Source organism: Adiantum capillus-veneris, chromosome 1 (assembly GCF_014529385.1).
Source record: "Adiantum capillus-veneris isolate H3 chromosome 1, ASM1452938v2, whole genome shotgun sequence".
NCBI classification, from domain to species: Eukaryota; Viridiplantae; Streptophyta; class Polypodiopsida; order Polypodiales; family Pteridaceae; genus Adiantum; species Adiantum capillus-veneris.
This window is the reverse complement of record NC_140931.1, coordinates 63,316,742-63,336,681: the sequence shown is the minus strand read 5'-3', so window position 1 is coordinate 63,336,681 and position 19,940 is coordinate 63,316,742. Positions and strand designations below refer to the sequence as shown.

Below are 19,940 nucleotides of genomic sequence, written 5' to 3'. Positions count from 1 at the left end.
ATGTGAGGATGTGCGTATCTGTCCAATAGCACATTGTATCGTGTGGGATAAATGAGTGTCCATGTAGCGTGGTCTGATCACAAAACCATCCTCTGTGAGTTGGAGAAGATGCTCTCTATGGAAAGTCATTTTCGTACCGTACCTAGCTCGTGTAGGTTGGATCCATGTCCTTTTCATATCCAGCTGAATCAAGTCCTATCTGATGAGCTTGGTAATCTCTGCCCTAGTGAGGGAGATGGAGGGTGCATCCAGAGAGTACTGAAATGGGGGTAGCCAATCCATACTAAAGCCATGTAACTGAAACCAAGATGCGATCTTTGCATACCAACATGATCTATCTCCCTGCAATGCCAACTGTCGCAAAGACTCTAGTGCTAATTGAGCATATCTGTCTCTAGGGAGAGCCCAAGTGCTATGCTTAAATTAAATTGATCGATTGAGTGCCTCCGCTACGAATGGAGGGGCAGCGAGCTCCGCCCTAACAATGTCATGTGGTACCGAGGCCTTGGCCCTAATCATCCGAGAAATCATAGACACCAAGGGCTTCTCCATACATCTCCATCCATCAGTACTGCTGGCTCTGCTATGGTGATCAATTGAGGAGCCCCATATCTCCACTCCGTACAGCATGGCTGAAGTGACCAAAGTGTCAAAGAGCCAAAGCTTTGTGCGAGGTTCCTAGAATTGAACCTGCAAACATATCCTCTCAAGTCTCCCTAATGCTGCATAGGCTTTGGTCAATCGCGTATCTGTTGCACGCCTCAGGGAAAATACTGGAGCACTGAAAACCACCCCAAGATAAGTGTATGTATCTGCATACTCCACAGTCTCTCGACCATATGTAAAAGAGGGGGCGGACCTCCTTACCCACTGCACCGTGGTGTTAAACACCTTCTTGGTCTTACCAAGGTTCATAGACAATCCATTGTCCCGTGCAAATCCATGCAATGCATCCAAATGACGCTGCATCCCCTATGGAGAATTGGAGATGAGCACAATATCATCAGCATATAATAGCAACGGAATCCATGTCCTTGCAAGCTGGAGAGAAAGAAAGAAAGAAAGATTTTTAACGTCTATGTCAGGCCGAAATCGGCCTATGAGACAAATCAAATGTACATGGTGTGTATGTCATCCGTCTATCGGAAAGACAAATGAAACAAAACTGATACAAAACTGAACTGAATGTAGGTAGTGGAGTATCTGAGGAGGGATGGAGCTCTATCTCTAGGGGTATATGCATGTCTATATGCTCAAGGTAGTACAATCATGAGAATGCTCTCGAGAGTCCATGATCTCTCGGAGGGTGGGCTGTCCTCTGAATAAGGCCTCATACCTGCCTCTGATCTCAGTGTATGCTCTGCATCTACATACAAAGTGCTCCTCACTCTCCACCTCCTCTGTGCAGGCTCTGCAGACTCGCTCCTCCCTGGGGACACCAGTATGTCTCCCGATCTCAATCTCTAACCTGTGTGAAGCCACTCTCAGCTGACCAATCGCCACCCGTGAGCTATGTGGCATGTATGTGTCCATATAGCGTGGTCTCTGTATGAACCCCCCAGACAATATGGTGAGAAACTGGTCTCTGTAATCTGACATCCTCGTCCCCAAGCCAGGTGACTCCCAGACTCTCCTAGTGTATAGCTGCCACAGATCCTGTCTCAATACCAAGTTCCTCTCACTGCGAGAAAGGTGAACATATGGTGAGTGGGGGTCGTACTGGAATGGTGGTAGGCTCTCCATGTCAAGACCGTGGCCCTCAAACCATGCTCTGACCTGTGAGTACCATGCTCTCTCATGCCCACTCTCTGATAGCTGTATAGCTGCCTCAAATGCTCTACGAGTAAGTCTGTCAGGAGGTAGCTCTCTCATCCTCTGGATGAAGCAGACTGTCTGGAATAGTGCCTCTACAACCATAGGTGGTGTGGCGAGCTCGGCTCTAATAATGTCATGTGGCACTGTCTTCTTGCTGCGGAGCAAGCGTGAGATCATACATACCTGTGGCCTCTCAAGCTGTGTCCACTGGTCAGCTGTCAATCCTGGTGCCCATACTACCGCCGAGTACATCAAGGCCGGGGTGACTAAGGTGTCGAAAAGCCACCCCTTCGTGCGAGGCTCCTGAAAGTGTGCCTAGTGGCATCTCCGCTCTAGCATGGTCAGAGCTGCATATCCTCGGGTGAGCCTGTCAGCAGCAGCCTGCCTCATAGTGAAGGGTCCTGGTAGGCTGGTGAATGTGATGCCAAGGTAGACATAGGAGGTGACTACATCAACCTGTCCTCCTGCTGCTGTGAAGGTGGCAGCGCTCCTCACTGCACTGGATGTGTGAAAGATCATAACCTTGGTTTTGCCAAGGTTCACAGTCAACCCCCTGTGTGTGCTGAATTCGTCCAAGGCCTCAAGATGGCGTTGCAAGCCCTCGGGTGACTCTGAAATCAACACAATATCATCAACATATAACATGATGTGGACCGGAGTACCTGCCAAGTCGCTCCCCTCTCCCCCTGCTCGCAGTATGTAGTCGGAGATCTCGTCGATGTAGTGCCCAAAGAGTGTCGGGGAGAGTGGGCATCCTTGCTTAACACCAATGGTGCTAGCAATGGTCTTTGAAAAACCGCCTTGGCAACGAACTCGACCCGTCACCCTCTCGTAGAGAGCATATATGGCCCAAATCATCTTTGTTGGTACCCCAATGCTGTGAAGGCGCTCGAAGAGTCTCTCGCGTGGGACTGTGTCAAAGGCCTTGCGGAAATCCACAAAGCAGCAGTAAAGCCTCTTCTTCCGCGCCTTTGCCCCATCAATGAGGCAGCGCAGAACGAAGATGTGATCAGTGGTGGAGAAAGCTCGTCTGAAACCTGCCTGGCCTGGAGCTCGTAAACCCTCGGTCTCTGCGTAGCAGCTGAGCTGTGCCTCAAGTACTGCTCCATATAGCTTGGCCATCGTGTGGCCAATCATGATAGTCCTGTAGTTCCCTGGGTCCAGGGTGTCGGCAGATTTGTGGATAGGCACTATGGTGTGCTGTGTCCACTCCTCTGGGAAGCCCTCCCCTATAGCCCGGTTGAAGACATGTGCAATCAACGGGGCTATAGTGGAGGCCGCATAAATGATGTGCTCACTCTGTAATCCAGTATGGTCAGCTGATCGTCTGTGCTGCATGCGGCGTATGGCCCTCTCTACCATCTCTGCTGTAAAGAAGGAGGAGCACGTGGGGCGTGGCTCGTGTGGCTGTGGGATAGGAGGCTGCCCTCGCACCTCATAAAGTCGCTCTACATAATCATGCCATATCTGTGGATCCTCAATAGCTGTAGTCGGACGTGGCTCGCGCAGGGTGCGCCATGCCGTCGCGCTATCCATGCTCATGAATAGGCGGTATAGCTCAAGTTCCTCTGCCTCTTCGAATGCTCGCCGCTTTTGGCGTGTCAGTGTCTTCATATGCCGTCTGGCCTCTCTCTCTGTGATCTCTCCTAAGGCTTGCCGTGCACGGAGGCGTCGGTATAGCTCTCTGCACTCATCATCATACCAGCGGTTCTGAGGCATAGTCCCGGGGGGGGGAGTGCGTCCTGTGTGGAAAAGAGCTAATAGCTGAAGTGTGGAGAACGGAAGAGATATGTGATGTGAGAACTGAGAGTGGTGTGGATGGGTGGAGGAGGCATAGGCCATGCTCGACCTCGGCCGAGTAAAGAGAGGCTAGCTCATGTGTGAAATGGATGGTGGTGTGTGGAGTGTGTGCTGTGGAGCTGTGTGGGATGGTATCTCCGGTGATGGAGAAAGAGAGGTATGTGTGGTCGGCTCCGATGGGTATGGGTGGAATGGTGAAGGATGTGACAAGGTGTGTAGCCTCCCTGGGTCCCAGAATATAGTCGACTGTACTCCCCCCTCCCTCTGTAACTCCATGTGGCATACAAGTCAGGCCCCCTGAGGTGGGCCACTGGACCATCCTGTTATAAATAACGAGACGGTGCTGGGAGCCAAGTCGAAGTAGATGTCGTCCGTAGGCTGTGACTGGAGCTCTGTCTGCTGTATCTCTCATAGTAGCCTCCTCATCTAGAGTGTGTAGTGCCTCTGGGTCCTCGTGGTCATATGCCTCACACTGCTCACTGCGCGTACGAGCATTGAAGTCTCCCATAAGGAAGACTTCACCCAGTGTGGAGTACTCCATAATCTCCTCCGTGAGGCATGCGTACGGTGACTCCTGCTCAATAGGGGCGAATCTGGAGCCTGTGGGAGCAAAGTAGCAAAGGGCAATGTAGACGATCCTGTCTCATGAGAGCTCGAGGCGAATCCACATGTAGCGGGCCTGTGGGTCCCGGGCAACAATCTGTAGTCTGCTGTGAAGCCCCTGTCTAAAGAGTATGGCCACTCCTCCTGAGCCGCGAGTGGTGTGCTGGCGCATACATCCCCGATGTAGAGACTCCCACTGGAATCCATGTATCCGTGGTAACCCTCTCTCTGGGCTCTCGTGTGTCTCTGTAAGTAGAATGATGTCTCGACCTCTCATCACCTCCTCAAGTCTCTCTGGGTGTGTCCATAGGTCTCCATTGCAATTCCAAACCGTGACATGAATCTCCTCGTGTGTCCCACAGGCCGCGAGTCCCTATGCGATGGTCTTGCCATCAATGATAACCCTACCATCGCGATATACTGCCTTCTTCCCTTCTTTGCGGGTTTGGTGGACTCTAGGCATGCACGCGCGACGGTGATCTTGTTGCGTCTTTGTGAGGTCATCATCAAGATAAATCGGGGGGCCTTCTAGCCCTCTCAAGATGACCCTCTTTCGGAGGAAAGAAGTTCGAGACTCCTCGGAGGCGAATTGGAGGATGAGAGCTCTCTTCTTTGGATCTTTGCCGGCTCTCCAAACTTTGGAGAAAGGGATCTCTTCTTCCTTGTATCCCACTTTCTTGCATAAAGCTTTCCCATCACTCTCGGGTGTAGACCCTTCTTCTTCTTTGATGCCGGTCACTCGCACATTGAGACGGCGAGCTTGTCGCATCTTCTCCTCCTCGATGGTTGTGTGTACGATGAGTACCTCATCTTTTTGGGCTTCCTCTCTTGCTACCTTCTTGATATTCTTTTTGACCACTTCGACCCATCCTTCTTTGGTGGCCTCTAATTTGTCCTCAATGCTTGCGGTGAGGGCTTTGGTGATCTCCTCCTTGAGGGCTTCCTTAGCCTCCTCTTTAATCTCTCCTTCCTCGGGGGTGAGGGATGTGATGGAAGCATGAAGGAGATCGATTTGTGCCTTCATCTCTTCTTGCTCTTTCCTCCATCTCTCCCTCTCCTTCTCGTTCTCCTGTTCCCTTCTCTCCTTCTCCTCTTTGAGATTTGGATTTCCGCTCTCGTGTCCTCCTTCTCTTCGTTCCATAGCTTGATGAAGGTGGCTTTCTCCTCCCTCCATATCTCTCTCTCCATCCACCATTCTTTCATGTCCTTCTCCAATTGTGCAAGCCTCTTGTTCGTGAGCATGAAGGTTGTCTTCATTGTCGATGTCGGCGTCTTGATGATGGGGGAAGACATGGTTGTCTTCGAAGCTACCCTCTCTTCATATTGTGAAGAAGAGGGGAGAAGGGGAAGAGAGGGAGTACGTGTGTGTATGCGTGTATGTGTGTAGTGTGTGTGTGGGTATGTATCCGTGTGTGTGTGTGAGAGAGAGAGAGAGAGAGATAGAGAGAGAGAGAGAGAGAGAGAGAGAGAGAGAGATGGCTGCGTGATGGGGGGCGAGGAGGGGCTGCGTGAGGGGGGGGGGAGGGGCTGCGTGAGGGGAAGAGTGTAGCAAGGAGAGGCAGTTCAGCAGCAGCAGCAGCAGCAGGTTGGTATAAGCGGGTATTGGGGGTGCTGTGCAGGTGGGGTGGGCGCGCTGAGCAGCTGGTGTGACACAGCAGCGCGCAGTACAGCAGTAGTGTGCCTGGAGCAGCACAGCAGCAGGTACGCGCGCTGGTGCAGCAGGAGGGCGCTGGTGCAGCAGGTACGCACGCGAGAGAGAGAGAGAGAGAGAGAGAGAGAGAGAGATCTACATTTGGAGAGACACACCTAGAGTCAAATCGCATACCAAAGCATAGACGTATAGTACGTACATATACGCCACGTAGAGGACATTCTGAACCACCTTGATGAGTAACGAATGCATAGATTTCTGTCAATGTCATTTATCATTACCATTTTCGAAGATTGTCTCTACAAACTGGTTTCACATCACTCTGCTATAAACATTGATCTTGTTGGCATCTGGTTTATGACAGGTTCCTCCTTTTGCTAAGGAATTATGACTGGGCTTTCTCACCCCTGGTTGTGGATATAAATGGAGATTTCACCGGAAAAGAGTATACTTTTATCATGGTAAGAACATACAATCCAAGTTCAATGCATGCCCCTTGCTGTAATTATATAGTTTCTTATCCTGGGAACGAAAGCAGTGGTACGTGAAGTCAGGCGTGTGGGCCCGATGGTTACATTGACTTCTTTAGAAATTGTGGACAGTTCTGCATAAATGATGGGTATTAAATTTACATGAGTCAACTGTCAAACTTACTTGGTACATGTGCGCCTCAACTACTTTATTCACCAACACCATGCCGATCAACTTTTTGTGGTTTGTGAGCATCTAGAACTAGTCCTAACAGTCAACTATATTAGGCAAGGGTAGTGGAACTAAAAGCTTCATCAGCGATGGCTGCTTCAATGTTTCATCGATCAACTCCTAAATTCCAGCCAGATCAAGAAAGAAAATTTTGGGATGCTCTCAGATGAAGATAAGGGCTTCCCGATCTCTTCTTTTACTTTAAGCTTGACAAAGTTTTGCTCAAGGATCTGAGGTAATAGGTCATATTGAATGTAGAAAAATCCCAGAGGACAAGGGAACTTGTATAGGGTTTGAAAGGATAAGGACGTTTCTCTGTAGGAGGTCTTTCCTGAAAGATGTGTCCTGTTTGAGCACGTCTATAAATTTCTCCTTAAGATTTGCATTTTGCCGTTGTTTTAATGTTAAATGGAGTTATGATGAAAACAAATTTTTATTCTCCCTCTCATCTTATTGAGGATGTTTCTTGAGTTTGATTTCCTATAATCGATGTCATCAAGCTGGACCCTTCTCTTCATGACAAGACACTCAACTATTTTCTGTGGACATTGTCACTTTTTGAGATGTGTTTTCTATCTTTTTCTCTAGCAGTTGAGACAGGTGTGAGATAGCTTGGAGTAGCTTGGTCTTAGTACCCTACACTGTGCAAGGAAAAGTGTTTCATTTTTTTTTTCCCCGAGAAAAAGATCCTTCTATTAGTGAATGAAACTGCCCATAGGGCTACAACCTCCTCTACAAGAGAGGGCTACAACAATAATGAAGGGGATACTCTCCCAATGAAAAAACAACATATGTACAATTGAGCTAGATCAAGAGATGGGAGGAGGGAAGAGCTACACAGGTGGACGGTAGTGCCATTTGAGCACACCCTGGACCATGGTGAAAAAAGGCTCAGGACGCCAGAGTCGAAGGAAAGCCTCTCTACGCTCCCACATGCGGTTGGAACTGCCCTGGAGTCTCTCGAACTGTCCTCCGAGAGTGTGGACCAGCTCTAGCCAAAGATTCCGAACAGTCTCTGCTGGTGGTACAGGGCGAGCCTCGAAGATGTGGAAGCAACGGGCCCGCCAAATGAACTAGAGTGTTAGGCCACTGATGAGCTCCCAACACTCCTCTCTCTCACGGCACCACTCTTGCGGAATAAGCTGTGTAGCAGGCTGGAGTGTAGGTCGACCCCCCTGCATTGAGGCGGTCTGGGGCGGGCAACAAGGAGAGTGGCCTCCAAGCACTCTTCTAGGCTCCCATGCTGCTCAATTGGGTTGGGGTTGGAAAAAAACAACAAACACACACACAAACCCGCAACCTAACCCTACATAAATTTGGGGCACCACCTAGTTTTGCATGCGAACTAGGACGCGGAGAGAGAGAGAGAGAGAGAGAGAGAGAGAGAGAGAGAGAGAGAGAGAGAGAGAGAGAGAGAGAGCTCGGGCTGCTTTGAAACGTATCGGCAATGATCAAGCAAACACAACTATATATTTAAGAAAGAGAGAGAAAGGGGGAGGGGGTGCTTGTTGCATTAATACCTTCTTACAAATCTGTCATGACAAATCAAAGTGAGATTAGTATTTGTTCAACATAGCTTGCGTAAATTTCACCACAACACATCACAAGAAAAGCCACCCCAATCACTGTCTTAAGGCCAGGGGAGTCCTCTCCACCCTGTCGCCCTCTTACAGTATGTGGGATTTATGGCTAGATTGATGACAACACCAGAGACAAGCTATCAAGAACTTAACAAAAAACACCAAGACACTTACGCATCATTGTTGTCCATTACTTCACGTTGGAAGGGAGACAAAGTATCCAAGCTTAGTCCAAATCCACCCTCCTTGATTCAACAAATGTTGGGCTTACACTAGTAGGAGAAATGATAGATTTTCTACTCTCAATTGAATGATCACTCTCTCTCTTACAATGGCATAGAGTTCCCTTGCTAATCCCCTATTACAACACATGCACATGCATAAGACAAAGAGCTTCCACTCAAGAGCTCCTTCTAGAGAGGTTGAGCTTGGCTTCTCAAGCTATAGCATAGTGCTCTTGCTTATGGCTTCCCCCTTTTGTGTTAGCTACACCCTCCTTTTATAGCAATTTTGAAGGCTAGGGTTACTCCTCTAACCATGGTTGGGTTAGATTTTCAGCAATTTATCTAATTTCTTTTGCTTGGAATTATCAAGAAGTTGGTGGGTAAAGAGAGAGGAGAGAAATGGAGGTGATAGGACTTTTCATAGTGGGTTAGTGTTAGTAGAGTTAGTATTAATTTACAAATGGAATTGGATATTTACAATGGGAGTATCCATGTAGGATACAAATAAGGAAGAAAAAACTCTTAAGAGGTAAGAAAAGGTGGATTTCTTACAAGGTTGATGCTCCAAGTGTCTGGAGTAGGGCCAATTTTGACGCTTGTTGACGGTCCACTAGCTTTGACGGTACATTTTTTCTCCACTCTTGACCTTCCTTGAGAGACAAGGTAATTGAAGCTGAGTAATCAACCACCATGATGTTGTCTTTTAAGAGAAGAGGCTGAATTTTGTGGTTTTTTTGATAGATATGGGTAATTTGGAGGAGGAAACATGAGACTAGGTGGTCAATTTTGGAATGGAATTGTGTGTGGGAGGTATGAGCTCACCATGGTTTCTCTTATTCTTCAAGGTTGAGGAGAAGGTGAGTAGGGTGCAGAGAGGAGTGGTGAGAGAGGTGGGGATGATGAGTGGAGAAGTGTGTGTGAAAGAGGAAAATGATAAAGTGGAAGAGAGAGTGGTTGCATAGCATGGGAAAACTGGGGTCCACTAATAAAATCATAGCTCACAGCTCGTAGCTCAAAAAAATATGAAAAAATTTGAGGCAAAAGTTCAGCCCACGAGCTACAACTTTTGTTTGTATCACCTTTTCAAATTCGGAGAGCAAGTGAACTTTAAAAATTCAGCAAAACCGACCGTTTTTTTCCACTGCACAAGGTTCTTGTGGGGTCCTTCTTTGGATGATTCTTTTGAATACCTCCAAGAGTGAGCCCTGCATAGTGCATGTATGCATGCCACCTACCCTTGACCTTATATGGTAGGTCTATAATTGAAGATATTGTTGAGATCATGATATAAGTGAATAGTACAACTAAGAAAATCAAATATTGAGGGGTCTAAAAAATATGTACATGTCAAATATAAATAATATAAATGGAAAAAATATAAAGGGGTCAAAAGAAATCTCTCTCATTATGAGGCTACCATAAAAAGATAAATATTTTTGGTGTTCTAATTTTTTAGAAAAAAAACAAAATAGATGTAGGAAGGGAAAAATCACAATAGTGCAAAAATATAGACATAAATAAAACTAATTTTTTTGGATTTTTGTTGGGGTGGAGTTACACCAAATATAAGAGAAGCTTACATGGAAATATTTCTATATGGAATAAAGAGTATGAAAAATGGTAAGAAAAATTGTGGTAATGGTGAGGCAATGTACAGAGCATAAATAATAACACACACCTAGGTAGAAATATTTAAATAAATACCAAAATAATTATGAAAAAATATTTTATTTAGGCCCTATATACAAAGAAATATTTACATACGCATGGACCATAATATACTTATATTTTTTATTTTTTTGGCTCAACTAGCCCAATGACTAGCTAATTGAGGGTTTTTTATTTCAGTAAGGAGATATGGGAAAAGTCCCCTAACTCACACGCACCTATATACAGTGAAAGGGTGAGGGTAACCACAGTGTTTGAGTGATTTGATAGGGTGAGATAACTCACTATGGCAATTACAGAGAGCCGAAAAACGGCTATGGGCATCACTATCATCCTGTTGGTGGAAGAGAGCTCAAACTGAAGTACTGGGCCTGTGAGAGTGGACCAAGTAGCTACCCCCCAAGTGTATTGCCGAGCAGTGGAAAGAGCTGGCATCAGCCGAAGGACATGAAGCCACACCTGTTGTGCCAGAGGACAGTCCCAAAGACAGTGACGCTGACTCTCCACAAGATGGTCGCAAGCTGCACATGCGGCTGAGAGACCACTACGTACTAGCCAACTCCCAAGTGTTGTAGCTCTGTGTGCAACCAGCCACTAGAACAAAGTGACTCGCCTCGACTGTCTGGAGTCCCACAACCTCTCCCAAAAAGTTGTCAAGAACTCAGCTGAGAGACCCTCCTCCTACCAATGAGGTGCTGCAGCAGGACGAGCCTCTCTCTGTGCTGCCAGTATGTGACGTCCCAGCCGAACAGTGTAGTGAAAGAAAGGGACACCTCGATGGTCAATGGAGGAGAAGGGGTCCCTCCACAACCACTCTCGAGGATCCTACTGTACTCGTGCCAATGGACAGCTCTCCGAAGCCCACAGTCTCCAGTGGCCAGTCTTAAGAGGTGTTGGGTCGGGATCTATGACACAAGTCCTTCCACAGATGCCCCACACGAATCCTCTGAAAACAACACTCTACCACTGTACTCGTGCCAATGGACACCTCTCCCAAGCCCACAGTCTCGAGTGGCCAGTCTCAAGAGCTGTTGGGTCGGGATCTATGACACAAGTCCTCCCATAGATGCCCACCACGCGAATCCTCTGAAAATAGCACTCTGCCACCTGCACGGCCTCAACTGCAATTCGGTGTAAGCATCCCTCGCCTGTATCTCAAAAAACAGGGAGGGTACAGTCTTTGAGCAAGCCCGAACTGAAATGAGAACCTCCAGTCGCGTGAAGGCTCCCATCCAGTCTCTCTCTCTCTCTCTCTCTCTCTCTCTCTCTCACACACACACACACACACACACACATACACACACACACACACACACACACACACACACACAACACTTTCTCTATTCTCTCTTTTGTTTTGGTCCATTGCACAATCTCTCATTAAGTCAAGGAAGGCTCCCCCTTTCCTTCAGTAAAAGGAACCTTGAGCACACATTGATCACTCATCTTGAGCACTCAACATACACTATCATTCACTTCCGCTGCACATTACAATACCAAAGCCTTGTGTTGATCAAGTCATTGAGCAAAAGGAGAAAATGCAAAAGAGGGTCACATGGCGACCACAAACAAGGTGGGTTTCAAAATTGCTATTCGAAATTCAATTATAGAGAACGCACAAATATTGCCAACCATTTCTCATGGGAGATAAAGAAAAGGCTCTATCAATCCCTACTACAATCGTAGAACCTCTTTCACAAAGCATTGTCAACATACGACAAACAAATCAAGATGCCCAGAAGTATTCAAACCTAGTGGACAAAATGGTGGCATCCAAAGATCAAAACAATGAACGAGGTCTAAGTCTCAAGGACCTATAGAATTGGGTTTCTGGCCTTGAATAGGTATATCCAAGTCGCCATTAAAAATACATGACATAAGAGTCAGAGTGGGGCAGCTAAGCCACTAAATGAGCGAGGCGTTAGTTCCAAAGCTTCAAGTAATATTTTTTGTGGTCTAAGAGTCAAAATGCGCAACAAAATGCAACACTGCCTCAACCACAGACGCCCCACTTATGTGTCAACCAAAGCAAAGCAGATATAAGTCACTCAAGGAAGGGGGAAGTGTCATCAACTACAAAGCAATTTTAGAGCTAAAGACCAACCTTCAAGACAAACCAGACGACAATCCTAACAACAAGCTAAAAAGGTGGGAGTGTTTGGCCATTTCAGCATGTAGGCACTCACCTAGCTGGACACCATATCTATCTAGCCGGACACCACATTTTTATATATATTTGTATCCTGTTGTTTTTCCGAGCTACTGTAGCTATACTCTGTATAAATCTTGATTCTAGAGTGATAGATCGATTTTGTGAGTTATAATTCTTTCATGATATTTGTAAAGGCCCATGTAAGCCGGCGATCGGCCATTTAGAAAGGCTTAGGTATAAAAGACAACAACCTTAGTATGAAAAGGAGGCTTATCTTATGGAGAAAGGAGAACTCTGTGTACGTACGCTCAGGCGACCAAGCAACTTAGATTTGTAATTGACTTTCCTAATGATTGGGTAATTCCATATTGATTCCGAAACTGGTATTGTGTTCTTCTTTCCGTGCTCTTTCATTCAAGTGTAGCATTTCAAGTTCTATCGAGGTTTGTGACTACACGTCTGCCAGCCTAATTTTCAGTTTTTGAGTGCTTAAATCAACATTTTTTGACATTTTGACCATAGGAAAGAGTTATTATATCTTAGGGCGATCTGGTTGGGCTCTCTTGTTGTACCTTTTGTGACTTAGTACATGATGTATCGCGATTTTGGTACCTTGTTCAGATTGTGACCAGACTTCGTAGACTTGTCCACTTAGACTTAATATAACTTTCCTTAAAGTTTCATGGCAATTTAAGTCTGCTTAGTCATCGCAATGACTTGATGACCGAGTGGTGAGATAGGACATACGCAGATTTTCAATCATTGAATGGTGGTTTGCTTGTTGAGGTTATGCGTTTGCTTGTTAGGTTCACTTCTTAAGATTGACAACCTTAAAGAGTCTCCATGCCCCATCCCAAGTAACTTCCTTGAGTATTGACATTATTATGTTAGTGCCAGATAGCTATGCTACAGACGTTCGTCGTGACGACCCACTAACAGAGATGGACTACAATGAGTGTTCAAATTGGAGATGTTTATGAAACCTAGTGTGGACAGGTGCGTGAAACTCCCTAAGGCGAAGACGTGTCCCACAGACATATGGGCAGTTTGAGGAGATTTTACGAGTTCCAAGAGAGGTTGAGATTGGCCTGAAGCCCGATTACATAGAGAGATAGGATTCATGGGTATTTGCTTAGGCAGTGATGAGTCTTCAAGCCACCCTAAGCGCATTGCATAGGTACCCTGTTCTTTTGTATTGTAGTTTTTGGCATACATCGCATCATGTGGTTTTCAAAGCGCACACCCTCTAAATCTACACAGAAAATTAATTCTAGCTGATTTCAATCTTTTTGTGGCCTCTTTTTGGAGTCATACTTATGAGGCTTTTGAGTCTGATTTTGGAGCTATTACCATCTCTTTTTTGCATTTATAAACAGAGAAGCTCCATAAAATTAATCAGTTTCTTTGTTAAATTATCTTCTATGCATGACAGTCTTATGTCTGTTCATAAACTATACCGGAAGGTATTTATATATTGATTACTACTTAACGACTATGTATGAGAGATGAAGTCTGGCTGTAGTAGCTGACTCCTTATCAAGATCATTTTGCTCACTTTTCACCTTTTTAATATCCTTAAAATGTTCCAGATGAAGTTTATGGGCTAGGGATGGAGATACTGCAATACGGACATTTGTTACATCTTTGAGTTGTTGTGCCAAGTTTAAGTTTCTTTTCTGGAGTCATGAAGGAATGATTGTGTACAGGATGAGTTTGGCCAGACGAGGAAGCAGGAGCTTAGAGAGGATGCAGCCCTACAGCGAGCTGTAATGTTTATTGCTGCTCCCTATGATCTAAAGTCTCAGACTTGGACCGCTAGTTCTCCAAATAAACTGGTAAGATTCTTTGTTCTAATAAGTTGTCACTCTTTTGCAGAGAGAGATACTTATCCTTTGAATTTTGATTCAGCTGCTAAAACGGGTGGTAGCCTATGCAAAGACTTCATCTGAGCTACTTGACAAGTTGATCAAGGGTGAAACTCCAGAAAGATGGCCAGTAAGTGCGGTTGGATTGTGCAAAAAATTCTTGTTACTTGTTTAGCAAGAAACGTTATGTGATCAGTACAAATGGTTTTTCAAGTTTATGTCCTTGCAACATGATTAAATAAGGGTTCTTCACTCTATAGTTTTTTGACGATTCTAAATGGCTTGTATTTTGGAACAGTCTTTATTTTGCACACCATTGAATCTTTTCGACATTATTTTGAAAGTTCAACCTAGGAAGCTAGCACACCCTCATCGAGTCCTATTTCCAGCAGAGGTGAAAGCGGCAGGTTGTCTCTTTGTTCTTTATTTAATGCAGACCTTGTATCAGATTCACCGTGATGTAACTCTTTGGTCTCATCGGTCATTTTGGCCTTTAGAAGACGTTAATATAACATTTCATTTCGTTCTCTCTCTCTCTCTCTCTCTCTCTCCCCTGCTCTATCTGGTATGTATGTAGATGAGGTTTCTGACTACATTGAGAGAGATGGTGATAGAGGTGCACAGCTGACAGGGACATGGATTCCACTATTGTTATATGCTGATGATATTGTGTTGATCTCCGACTCTCCGGAGGGATGCAACGTCACTTGGATGCTTTGCATAGTTTTGCCCAGGAAAGTGGTTTGACCGTCAACCTTGGTAAAACCAAGGTCATGGTATTTAATACCACCCCACAGTGGATCAGGAGGTCAGTGCCCACCTTCACATACGGCTAGGAGAAGGTGGAGTATACAGATGCTTACACTTACCTTGGAGTGGTTTTTAGTGGGCCAGCATTTTCATTGAGGAGGGCAGCAGAGACTAGATTGACCAGAGCTCATGCAGCATTGGGTAGATTGGAAAGGATGTGTTCACAGGTTCAGTTTCAGGAGCCTCGGGCGAAGCTCTAGCTCTGTGACACTTTGGTGGCTTCTGCATTGCTTTATGGAGCTGAGATTTGGGGACCTTCACTGGATCATCACGGTAGGACAGGCTGCAGTGATGGATGGGGGGACATGTAGAAGCCTTTGGTCTCTATGATCTCGCGGCTCATTAGAGCCAAGGCTTCAGTACCACGTGCTATTGTACGAGCAGAGCTAGTTGCCCCCCCTGGTGGTTGAGGCGCTCACCAGATCTGTCTCCTTCATACACCGCATGCGGGAACTTCCTAGAGAGAGATATCCACGCCTTGCACTTGAGTCCTCTCAACAGTTAGCCATCAAGGGAGATACAACATGCTGGTATGGGGAGATGACTTCATGGTTTAAGGCGCATGGGTTCGGCATAGACAGATTGCCTCCCTTCCAGTACTCACTGGATGCGCCCTTTCTGACTCTTACACAGTTCGAGATCGCCAAGCTCATTTGCCAGGACTTGACTCAGCTAGACACCAAGAGGATATGGATACAGCCAGCACAGGAGCTGGGCACGAAGATGGCTTTCTATAGAGAGCATCTCCTCCAGCTTACGGAGGATGGTTTTGTGACGAGGCCCAGATACATGGACACCCACTTGTCTCATGGGATACGATGTGCTATTGGCCAGATACGCACATCTTCACACCAGCTGCGGATCGAGACTGGGAGATACAGCGGAGTACCAGTAGAGGCCATGACATGCCCCCTGTGTGACATCGAGCCTGAAACAGAGTTGCACTACACATGCCACTGCCCTGTCTACTACGAGATATGAGGCCGCTTCCATTGCTTGTTCAGAGAGGGCTTTGGACCATTCTCTAGAGTCATGCGGTACGAGGCTCAAAGATGCCTGGGTTTGTTTTTGCTCGAGGTGCGCAGACACAGAGAGAGCCTGATGAGAGGAGAGGCTAGCCAGTCTCAGAGACAGATCACAGACTTCTTTAGAGCTGCCACTGGACACCCGGAGGAGTTACTACCACAACACAACTCGTCGCTTTACACCAGAGGCATACTGATCGACCGAGCGACTCAGCTGGGGAGATCGAGACGCCCATGACTGCGGAGGACTACACAGCATCGATGGAGGCTGCATCAGAGGATTCGGGTCACTTTGGCTCGACATACACGATGCCCAGTCAGACTACTGACCATGGAGGAGACTGATGATATCCGCCAGCGACCGATGCTGGATCTCCTGTGATCTAGCTATCCCAGCTAGCTGTTTAGCTGCTTAGTCCACACCTAGCAGTTTAGGATTCCATAGTATTTTGTTTTGTCATTTTGTCATCTTGTTACTCTGACTCTGACTTTGTATCAGATCCACCTCATTGTAACTTTCTGGTCTCATAGGTCACTTTGGCCTTTTGAAGACGCTAATATAACATTTCATTTCATTTTATTTCTCTCTCTGAGAATCGAGACAGGCAGATTTAGAGGAATACCCGTTGAGTCCAGGATTTGTTAGGTGTGCCAGATAGAGCCCAAGACAGAGCTACATTACATATGTCACTGCCCAATATACTATGAGATATGAGGCCGCTTTCATTGTCTATTCAAAGAGGTTTTTGGGCCACTTTCTAGAGTCATGAGATACCAGGATCAGAGATGCCCCGGATTATACTTACTCGAGATTTGCAAAAACACAGACGGGAGCTCTTGAAGAGGGGCACAATGAGAGAGATCTAGCGACAACGGAAGATTATAGATTTCTTTCAAACGCAGACAGAGGAGTTCGAGCAGCCCCCACAACATAACAACACTAGAGGCACCAAAGGCATACTGCTTGATCAGGTGATAGAGTTGGGGCAACCTCATTGCCCGCGGATGATGGGGCCCTCTCGACATCGACGTAGATTGCGATAGAGGATCCATACCATACTTGCGCGACATAGGAGCCGTCCCCCCGACAGAGTGCCTGCCTTGGAGGACATTGAATCTCTATAGCCTTTTGGATACTGATGTATATGTATATGATGCCTCGATTGTCAGAGAGGTCCATTGTATCAGCTCACCCTTTGTGTTCCCTTTGTATCAGCTTTCACCCCACCCTACCCACTATTTTCTTTTCAGTTCATTGTACTTTTTGTACCCAGTCCTGGTATTAGATTCACCACATGTAACCTTTTGGTCTCATAGGCCATTTTGGCCTTTTGAAGACGTTAATTTCATTTCGTTTCGTTTCTCTCTCTCTCTCTCTCTCTCTCTCTCTCTCTCTCTCTCTCTCTCTCTCTCTCTCTCTCTCTCTCTCTCTCTCTCTCTCTCTCTCTCTCTCTCTCTCAGTTCACATGTTCACATGTTCAGTTTCAAGAGCTTCAAACGAAACTCGCTCTTTGACACTTTGGTGGCTTCTACATTGCTCTATGGAGCTGAGATTTGGGGACGTTCATTGGACCATCATGGGAGGACAGGTCGCACTGATGGATGGGGGGACATGGAGAAGCCACTAGTCTCTATGATCTCGCGGCTCATTAGAGCCAAGGCTTCAGTACCACGTGCCATTATCCGGGTAGAGCTAGCTGCCCCCCCATTAGCGGTGGCAGCGCTCACCAGATTTGTCTCTTTGATACACTGCATGTGGGAACTTCCCAGAGACAGATATGCCCGCCTAGTACTCGAGTCCTCTCGACAATTAGCCATGCAGGGACATACAACATGCTGGTATGGGGAGATGACATCATGGTGTCAGGCGCATGGGTTAAGCATAGACAGATTGCCCCCCTTCCAATACTCACTGGATTTCACCCTCTCTAACTCTTACATAGTCCGAGATCACCAGGCTCATCCGCCAAGACCTAACTCAGTTAGACACTAGGAGGACATGGATACAGCCAACACAGGAGTTGGGCAGGAAGATGGCTTTCTACAGAGAGCGTCTTCTCCAGCGTATAGAGGATGCTTTTGTGATGAGGCCCAAATACATGGACACCCACTTGTCTCATGGGATACGATGTGCTATTGGCCAGATACGCACATCTTCACTCGAGTTGCGGCTCGTGACTGGGAGATATAGTGGCGTACCGCCAGAGGCTAGGACATGCCTCTTGTGTGACATGGAGCATGAGAGAGTTGCACTACAGATGCCACTGCTCTGTCTGCTACGAGATACTTGGCCGCTTCCACTGCTTGTTCAGAGAGGGCTTCGGACCACTCTCCAAAGTCATGCGGTACGAGGATCAGAGATGCTTGGGTCTATTTTTGCTCGAGTTGCGCAGACACAGAGAGAGCCTGATGAGGGGAGAGGCTAGCCAGTCTCAGAGACAGATCATTGCTTCTTTAGAGCAGACACTGGACACTCGGAGGAGATACTACGACAGGAGTGTAGCGCGGATAATGTGCCGTGCTCTCTACAGTGTGGGTGTCCCTCAGTGCAATGTGCGTGACAATCTCACTCAAACAAATGGAAACTCTCTCAAACAGAGTGAAACACAGAAACAATGGATAACAACAGAGACACAACAGCGGACCGAACATGTGGACTCGACTAGCTCAAAGAACCATGTACAGACTCTGGCGTGGCGGCACACTCAGTTCCAGCCCAGGACTCACAGGTACAAATGGGGTGTCGAGGCTCAGATGTGCAGGGATGGTGAAGCAGTGCTGTGTGTAACACACTCTCTCTCCGACTACGTAGAAGATAAGATGATGATAATGACCCAACGGCTACTACTCATAGATACAATCATAAAGAGCCACCAACGGCCCATAAATGTCAGCCAGCTAAGTGTGACCTGGCCACCTGTCCACTAGGCCACCATCCGTATCCCTGCCACGTGTCATTGCCCAAGTGTCTGTCCAGTGTGAACAGACCAGACCAACTGTACTAACTGTAACTGTGTCCTGTGAAAGTGACACTGTAGCTTGCTACAGGTTGCCTGCCACAAGACTGGTCACCGTCTCGGTGAGCCAAAACTGAATAAAACTGCAAAAAGTAACTATATGTACAATGAAAGGTGGGGTAAGAGCACAGTCCTGTCACCCAAGGGAAAGTGTCGTCGCCACTGCTGCTCCAGAAGTATCTGGATCAGGAGGAGCCATCAGATCGATTGTGTAACTATGCGGTTGCTGTACTGTGCTCTGCATAACCCGGTTTCCTGTGGTTATAGCAGCCATCTGCTGCACAGCAGATGGGAGCAGCTGCCCTAAAGTGAACTCCGCACGCCTAGTAACGCAACCATGGCGGTGTGCACCAGCAACACCGTCACAGCAAGGAACACTCTGGCTCTGCATGTGTGGCATCCGGACCTGAGACCCCTGCTGAGTGAAGTACTGGAACTGGGGCTGTGGGTAGTGTCCCATGAACTGCGGAGAGGGCTGAGAGGGACTTGCTGGGTAGTGTCCCATGAACTGCTGAGAGGGCTGAGAGGGACCTGCTGGCGCTGCAAAGCCTGCTGGATTCTGAACCTGTATCCCTGGTCCAGTCCATCCATATCCCACAGGAGCCTCGGTAGGCCTGTTATCATACATAAGCATTTCTTGAAATCCCTACACCTATGCTTTTAGGTCATCAATAATCCTTGACTTTATATTCAATGCCTGCTATAGTGCAAAAATCGTTGCATCTCGATCTGCGATGGCACTCTCGGCAACTCGCAGAGATCCCTCCATAGCTGCGTATGTGGCGGAGTGATGCTGGTGGGTTGCAGCTAGCTGCTCCGCGCCTAGCTCGATGGTGGCAATGGTAGCTCTGGAGTCCTGAAGTAACTTCTCTGAAAGCTGAAACAGAGAAGTGGAGTCGGTCCTACCTGAAGATCCCTCAGATGGATGTGATGCTGGAGGGTGCACATGTGGCACTGCCGGCGATGTAGAAGTAGGTACAATTGGTGGCACAGCCGGCGAGCTAGAAGTAGGGACACTTGGTGTAGTA

The 19,940-nt window shown here is 47.0% G+C and overlaps 1 protein-coding gene across 4 annotated transcripts in view; it reads left to right on the top strand.

The window, feature by feature from the left end:
• Nucleotides 1-19,940, top strand: part of LOC147464898 (nucleolar protein) — a 231,415-nt gene that overhangs the window by 150,227 nt on the left and 61,248 nt on the right. For 3 of the 4 annotated variants that reach the window (XM_086517029.1, XM_086517031.1, XM_086517034.1), the window contains exons 19-22: nucleotides 6,234-6,330; nucleotides 13,902-14,030; nucleotides 14,104-14,190; nucleotides 14,359-14,467. In XM_086517029.1, coding sequence (XP_086373155.1) covers nucleotides 6,234-6,330; nucleotides 13,902-14,030; nucleotides 14,104-14,190; nucleotides 14,359-14,467 — 422 coding nt within the window. The remainder of the gene's footprint in view (nucleotides 1-6,233; nucleotides 6,331-13,901; nucleotides 14,031-14,103; nucleotides 14,191-14,358; nucleotides 14,468-19,940) is intronic. The other variant, XM_086517036.1, reaches the window with a different exon arrangement.